Raw genomic sequence first — 8,204 nt, 5'->3', positions numbered from 1 at the left:
GAAATTTCTCGCAGGTATCAGTGGATACATCAACAACTGGGGAATTTGAGGGATTGATAACAGAGTTTATAGTGCTAAATAAAATCTTTGGTCTGTTTGAGTGTTTACTGATCAAGTCAGATAAGTGCTTTGCTCTGGCTATTTTTGCAGCTGTCTGAAAGGAAGCTAGTGCAGATTTAAAAATTTGAAAGGAAACATTGAGATGATCCTTTTTCCATTTCCTTTCAGCTTTACGACAGGCCTGCCTAAGAGAGCGCGTATCCTCGTCTAACCAGTAATGGGACTTTAATTTGGGGCGAGAGTATGTGAAAGGTGCTACAGAGTCAAGTATGGAAAAACAAGATGAGTGAAAAAGGGTAACTAATTCATCCGCACTAGAGGAGAACGATGCCGCTATTGCAATAGTAGATGCAACATTTTCACTCAAAAAACTATCAGAAAACTGAGCTGCAGTAAAAGAATGTATCTGGCGAGAGTAATGATCCTGAACTCTGACAGTTTGCAAGGGACTGATAAGGGTGATGTCAAATATAATGGGTTTATGATCAGAGAAAGTAGCCTCTTCAATCACAATATTATCAACATTAAAACCATAAGATAAAATTAGATCAAGTGTATGTCCCAGTTTATGAGTAGCTTTATCTATATGTTGTGTAAGGCCAAAGGCATCTATTACACCACAGAATTCGCGAACCATAGGTCTATCTGGACAACAAACATGGATATTGAAGTCACCAAGTATAAGGAGACGATCATACAGTGACACAAAATGGGAAAGTAAGTCTGAGAATTCGGTTATAAAGTCTTTGTCTGGCTTAGGGGGCCTATAGATCAGTACACAAACCAGTGGTGGCATAACAGATTCTACAATTATACATTGCAGTTCGAAAGTGGAAAAACTCCCTGCAGACAGTGACCGTAGTTTAAAAGCGTTCCTAAAAACAAGAGCCACACCACCACCTCTTCCAACGCACCTCGGCGTACTAATAAATGAACAATTTGTTGGACAAAGTTCACTGAAAACAGAAGACTGGCCAACTCCAGCGCTAATCCATGTCTCGGTTAAAAACAGGAAATCCAGATTATGACGAGAAAAAAAGTCATTCAGAACGAAAGTCTTGTTAGACGCTGACCTGCTGTTTACCAGGGCCACTTTTGCATTTGAATAAACCGCAGCCTGGGGGCAACGAGAGTATTCCAACGAGCGGATGTTCAGCGAGTTTACCCCGCCGCTACGGATACGCAATCTCGGTTGAGCAGGGCTAACAGGCATTTGGAGTCGATGCAGGGTGATGTAAACATGACAAGAGTACCTCAGATCCCACGAACGTCGAGCCAGGTAGAGATCTTTCCGACCTAGAATGTCTGCAGAGAGCTGGCAGGGACCGATTTGTGAGGGAGAGGCACTCGCTCCTCTCCTGATCTTCACCCGGACGCCTCCACGTTTGCCTCGGCGCCTCCGACGCTTCCTTCGGTTGGAGATACAGCAAGGTAGCCGAATGACGCACTCAGCGATGGGGTAAATAAACAGAGGGTGACATCCGTCGTAGAGAACAGGGGTCTCAAGTGCGTTTCTGAGATCCAACAAAGTTTTCTGATCGTAGGACCTTGGAGCAGCAACAGTAGCAGCAACAGAACAGTACCGACATAGCGTAAGTGACAACACAAACAAACATAGTAAAAGTTGACGGAGCTGACGGCAAGCCGACAAACACACTGGCGCCATCTCGCACACGTCACACCGACATTCAAATAATTGGGTCCATTGTTGTGCGCCCATTTCGAAATCCACTTTGGTGAGGGCAGAGCATTCCTCTTTTTTCAATTATATATCCTAATCTCATGGTAATAATTTTTTCCATAATTTTGGAAAAAAATTAGCCATAATTTTGGAAAAAAATTATAAATTAGCCACATAAATTTTGGGATTCTGTTCTGTGGAGCGATGACACAAAACTGCAAATTTCCAGGCCTCTGGATCAGCGGTATGTCTGGAGGAAGAAGAATGAAGCATATGCTGAAATGAACTCTGCCTACAGTTCAGCATGTTGGTGTTTCGGTGATGCTCTGTGGCTGCTTTGCATCCTCCGGCACTGGAAACCTGCAGCATGTGGAAGGCAAGATGGATTTATTGAAATATCAGGAAATCCTAAGAGAAAACGTCATGCCGTCAGTGAGAAAGCTGAAGCTTGGCGGTCATTGGACCTTCCAACAGGACAATGATCCCAAGCATAACTCAAATTCCACCAAGGCTTGGTTTAAGAAGAAGTCCTGGAAGAGTATACAGTGGCCATCACAGTCACCTGGCTTGAACACCATAGAAAATCACTGGTGGGACTTAAAGAAGGTGGTTGCAGCATGCAAACACAAGAATATTACTGAACTGGAAGCCATTGCTCATGAGGAATGGGCTAAGATTCCTCAGAAACGCTGCCAGAAGCTGGTGTCTGGTTACACATCTCGTTTGCAGAAGGTCATAACAGCAAAAGGGTGTTTTAAGTATTGAAGATTCTTGCCATGAAGGGGTTGAAACTGCAGGAATCATTAAACATTGCATTTTCAGTTAAATTTGAAGAAACCACTTGAACAATTTGTTGTGTTGTGATTTTTCAATAACTTTTGCTTGATTTGTTCATTGCAAACAGCTGAAAGTCTGTAAAATTTGACAATAAACCTGATTTGAAATGGGGTTTGAATAATTTCGATTGCAACTGTAGAGACAATATGTATAGTCTCTCACTTAATTTGATTCTATATTAGAACACTTGATGATCATCTAATCAAAATAACAATATGCATTGCAGTGATAAAAAAGAATTGAATCGAATGAGTTTCTGATTTATGTTTCTGTCGGCTGCATGAACATATCAATGTTCACTAGCTTTAAAGCTGCCGTCGGCAACATGTTTTTAATCATATTCAGTGAAATCGACACTATAACCCGATAGAACAATATAAATAAAGTGGTTTTAGAAAAAAACCTGAGCTTCTAACTCCACCTGGAGCGTGTTATTTGTTTTGCAAAAATCCACAGCTCCCGGATCATCGGGTCCAATCAGCGCAGGGGGGTGTGAGATCTGACTGTCAATCACAGATCGGGCACACGCCACCCCTCGCGCACGTTACAATCACATGCACACAACTGAAGTTCGTGCAGTAACGAAGAGTGATGGCAGAAAAACAAGTAAGCTCATTTAGAGTATAAATGACGTTAGCAATTGCAATCTATCGGTACATTAGCCAGGACAGCACACCTCCAAATAATCCATGGTGTTGATGGATGCTGATGAGACGGGCGCATTCACTGAAAATCTGGTGCACACGCACTGACGAGCATGAACATCGGTGGGAGGGTATCCGTTGATAGTGGGGGAGGGGCATGAGAGTTGTAAACATTCAAAATTTTGCCTAAGTCCACTCAATCTGCCAGACTTGCCGACTGCAGCTTTAAATATGCAACTTTGCCGGCTAATAATAGGCATAAAAGTTATCAGCTTAATATAAACTAATGCAAATAGATGGAAACAATTGCGACTTTAAACATTTGGGTCAGGTTTGCGTGTGCTTTTGTCACATTGTTTTAACTGCTTGAGGGAGCCACTAATGTTAGTCCTCTCAGCCTCAACATCATGTATAAAAATATGTGAGTGAGGTTGGTTGGCACATCGTGGCGTATAAAATAAAAACAATAATTGATATAGCTGATCTGAACGCTAATTTCGGAATAAATGCTGACACACAGATTTAAATGGATTCACAGGCTGATAAATAACTCACAGCAGATTTAGAGCTGTTTCTTGATCCATGAAACATTTAAATGACTGACGATGACAACAAATTACACCATCTAGAATAGCGTTTCTCAACGGGGGCGGTACCGCCCCCTTGGGGGCGTTTGGACAGTGTCGGGGGGCGTTGGGAACGAGGCAGCTGAGAGGGGGGCGCTCAGGCACAAATGGGGGGCGTTATGTCTGACTGTGGCACTATATACTCACTGTTATTATCACAACTTTTTTAAGCCTCTGACAACACATACAATGTTTCACGAGTTTACATGTTAATGAAATCAGATGTAATATTATAATGCGTATTTGGCTTGCTGTCCGGGGGGAGGGCTCCGAGCTCAGAATTCGGCCCGACCCCAGAGTACTCCCCCCATAACTTTAGAGATCATAGGTAACTATGAGCGGACCCAGCCGAATGTGGGGTGAAGGGGTGGTGGTGGGATGCTGAGAAATTAGTCATGAGACAGGAGGTAAGGGAAGGCTTTATTTATACTGGCTTCTTCTTGCGCTGATTGGATGATTACCTGAACATGCTCCTCCCGAACTTTGTTTACATAAAACTTCATTTCACGAGTTTACATGTTAATGAAATCAGATGTAATATTATAATGCGTATTTGGCTTGCTGTCCGGGGGGAGGGCTCCGAGCTCAGAATTCGGCCCGACCCCAGAGTACTCCCCAAAATGCCAGATAAACGAAGGACAGCGAGCGTAGAATTTAACCCCCCAAAAAGTGAAGGGTATGTATTTACCAAGGAACGAGCTTGCCTGTTCGACTGGGAAGGCTCTCGCAACGACCGACGGGAACTTGGATGCTCACGGCATCGGACGGATAAGCCCATTCTGCAGTTGAACTGACAGCTCGCTGACGCAAGAATTATGCGAGCGTGAATTTGTGGACGAGTTTAACCGTTCACCCGGGAGGGCTCTCGCAGCGTCCGACGGGAACTTATATGCTCACGGCATCGGACGGGTAAGCCTCGCCAGGTTGGACGGAGGGCGGCCGCTGGACTCGGTCGGGAGGGCTCGACCGGCGCTTCGAAGGGGGGCTGGGGCACGGGAAAGACCCCTCACGTCCCGACGAATGGGGAGCCCGCCTGGCGACACGAGCGCGGTCGTCCGGCGACGACTAAGACGGGCAGACTCTCACTGCAATTCGAACGGGAGGTTCAACCAGCGTTTGGAAGGGGGACGGAACCCGGCCTTCGAACGGGTGAGTCATCGCTGCGTGCGAACGGGGGAGTCTGCATATGATTGAAAAACGTACACTATGAATATTAAGCGAGCGTGCAAGCGGCGAGCCCAGATGTAATCGGAAGGTTTGGTGTAAACGGATGTAACTGAAATGAGGCGCAGCAGGTGATAATTATCATTAATTAATTAGTTAGGGCTTGGTGAGCATTTCTGATGAAAAACCGGCTAGACCTAATATAGGTTTTGAAGGCATTCGATGACCAGCGACCGAGGGTTTTGATTTGTTGTTGGGAGAGACCTTTTTGAGCGGCTGTGGTAGCTGCTCCGATGCGGAATGAGTGGCTAGAGAAATGCTCTGCTGAGACGCCGGATTTGATGAGGACTGCTTTAAGATGCTTTTGGAACCAGAATCTCGTCGCTGGATGATTGGAGTCGTTAGTGAAAAGAGGGTCGAGTGGGGATTTGGACGAGGAACGTTTATACTGCAGGTAATTAAAAAGCGCATGGTACGGTTGGATGGGAGTTTGTAGATTGAAAATATAAACGAAGTGACCTCTTTTATCTCTGTCCGTTTTGCTTTGTTTAATGAAAAATGATATGGTTTCATTATCTACGATCTGGAGGTCTGAAATGGAGGGATGGATATTTGGGTCGAATAAGGAAGTAATGGTCAGTTCGGAACAGCGGAGGAAACCGAAGAATGCTAGGATGAACATAGCTTCTAATGTATATGCGGTGTTGATGGAGTGGTATCCAAGACGGAGTGATGAGATGCATCTGGTGAGTATATCGATTGTGATTGGTTGTCTGGTATCTGGGCGCGTGGGGCGGGATCTTTGGATTCCTTTAACTAGAAGGGACGTTTGGGAGTTATTTATTGCAGGTGTAGGTTTACCGTGGATTAATTTATGGAAGAATTGAATGCCGCTTAGATAGCTTTTAATGGATCCGGCTTGGAGACCTTTAATACTATGAAGATGAGATATGAATGAAGTAACTGTTAAAAGAGAAAATTCGGGAAACGACAGGTTGTGAGAGAGGTGGAATGATTTGAACGATTTCCATGCGGTGTAATAAGTTTGCAGGGTTCTGGGAGAGACGGCTTGGAGGATGGATTCGATGGACGTGTCCAGGAGCGATTTTAGCGGATGGTTTATGGGAAGATCAGCTGAAAATAAGGAGGTACTGGAGTTGGAGTGGGGTCTGCTTCTGGTGCCAGCATCCTGAACTTCTGAAAAGAGAAACGGGAGAGAGAGTCAGCAATTTGATTTTGAGCCCCTGGAACGTGACTTGCAGTTATTAAGAACTGGTCGCATGCGGAGATCCATATGAGGCGTCTGAGGAGTGGCATAAGCGCAGGTGAGCGAGAACGACCTTTGTTGATACAGTGTACAGTTGCTTCGTTGTCGCAATGGATTTGGATGCTTTTGGTTGACCATTCTTTCCCCCATAGGGAAGCTGCGACGACGATTGGGTAGAGCTCGAAAAGGGCAGAGGAGGCTGAAGCCTGGGGTGTGTCCAGGAGCTGAGGGGGCCAGGGAGACGCGAACCAGCGTCCTTGGTAATAGCCGCCGAAGCCGATCGAGGGAGCTGCGTCTGTGAACAGTTTGATATCGAGGGGGAGAGAGATAAAGTCGTCGTAAAAAAAAGTTAAGCCGTTCCACTGATTGAGGAAATTAATCCATAATTTTAGCTCGTTTTTTGACTCGTCAGAAAGGATGATCCGATCTTCCAGCCCATGAACAGATGAAGAGAGGGCTAGGAGATGCGCGATAAAGGGTCGGCCCTGTGGAATAATGCGCATCGCATAATTTAGGTGGCCCAGCAGCGAGAGAAGTTCGCGTTTTGAACAATCTGTGCTGTCTGTAAAATTGGATGCGATTAAAATGATGCGATCGATTTTTTCCTTAGGCAGTGAGGCCTGGAATTTTGCTGAGTCCAGATTGATGCCCAAGAACTCGATGGATGTAGTTGGACCCGATGTTTTCTCGTGGGCTAACGGAATCCCTAGTTCGGCGAAAACTTTTTTCACTATGAGGAGGTGAGCCTCGGGGATGATGTCGTGAGGTGAAATTATTAGGAAATCGTCGAGCAGATGGAGAAGTTGAGGAATTGCATAATTATTGGAAAGGATCCAACATATGGCTTCAGAGAGAGTGTCAAAGATTTTTGGGCTGCTTTTGCAGCCGAAAGTTAAGCGCACGGCGAAATAATACTTTTTCTGCCAGTTTACGCCGAATAAGTGCCATGAATCGGGGTGGATTGGCATTACTTTAAAAGCAGAGGAGATATCTACTTTTGCAAGCCATGCGCCTCGTCCAGCTATTTTAATCATGGTTATGGCTTGTTCGATATCGTGATAGTTAAGAGAATACTCTTCGAGGGGGATGAGACTATTGATGCTCGGATATGGAGAATTATGGGGGGCTGAAAGGTCGATTATCAGCCGCTTTTTTCCGGAGAATTTCCTGGTAGCCACGCCTATGGGGCTGATGCGAAATTTGTCGAACGGGGGGGCCTCGAATGGACCGATCATGAAACCGGATTCAATTTCTTTTTTAATTAGCTTATCTACTACTCCGGGCTCTGCTAAGGCGGACTGAAGGTTAGCGCAGATAATATTTTGCGTGGGATGGCTTTCTACACCGGGTTTAAAGCCTTGATTAAGACCTGTCAGTAAATAATTTGTGAAGTTGGCATCTGGGTGGTGTGATAATTCTTCGGCTAGACGGAAAACATTCACAGGAGTCGAGAGATAGTTTTTAGCATTTTTATTGACAGATTTTTTGACTGGGCATATCACGCGGGCGTGTGCGCCGCCGCAGAAATCGCAGACGTGGAGAAAACGACAGCGTTGTCTTGGGCATCTCCCTTCGTTGAAGTTCCTACAAACTTGTCTATCGGGTGCCGAGTATGGTGCTCTGATTGAAAAATCTTCTCTTGCGTGACGCGGAACGTAACTTGTGGATTTTATGGCATTCTGCTCTGGGCCGGGAGGGATCGACGGGTTAATTTGTGGGCATGCCGTGGTGGCATGGATTGTGGATCTGCAGATTGCGCAGGAGATATTTCTGCACCCAAGGAAGACTCGGTTATGGAGATCGGTGTCCAACGCTCCCCAATAGGGACACTGATTCCATTGGGAAACGCGGACGGCGCATTTTGCGGAAAACAGCTTGTGGTACGTATAAAAATGACTACCCCCGTAAGACAACGCGAGCTCCGC

At 45.5% G+C, this 8,204-nt stretch overlaps 1 protein-coding gene across 1 annotated transcript; it reads right to left on the bottom strand.

Moving 5' to 3' along the window:
• Nucleotides 1-5,463: 5,463 nt before the first annotated feature.
• Nucleotides 5,464-7,514, bottom strand: LOC130073125 (uncharacterized). Its single transcript, XM_056238556.1, has one exon. The coding sequence runs from the start codon at nt 7,512-7,514 to the stop codon at nt 6,132-6,134; it is 1,383 nt and encodes a 460-aa protein (XP_056094531.1). The 3' UTR covers nt 5,464-6,131.
• Nucleotides 7,515-8,204: the final 690 nt, after the last annotated feature.

This window comes from Rhinichthys klamathensis, unplaced genomic scaffold (genome assembly GCF_029890125.1).
Source record: "Rhinichthys klamathensis goyatoka isolate OS25496 unplaced genomic scaffold, OSU_Roscu_1.1 h1tg000523l_1, whole genome shotgun sequence".
Classification (NCBI taxonomy): Eukaryota; Metazoa; Chordata; class Actinopteri; order Cypriniformes; family Leuciscidae; genus Rhinichthys; species Rhinichthys klamathensis.
Note: the sequence above shows the minus strand (reverse complement) of the source record. Positions and strands in the feature narration are given on the sequence as shown.

What these genes read in the sequence shown, in the direction of transcription:
- LOC130073125 (XM_056238556.1), bottom strand. Translation starts at nt 7,514, where the DNA reads ATGATCGGTCCATTCGAGGCCCCCCCGTTCGACAAATTTCGCATCAGC.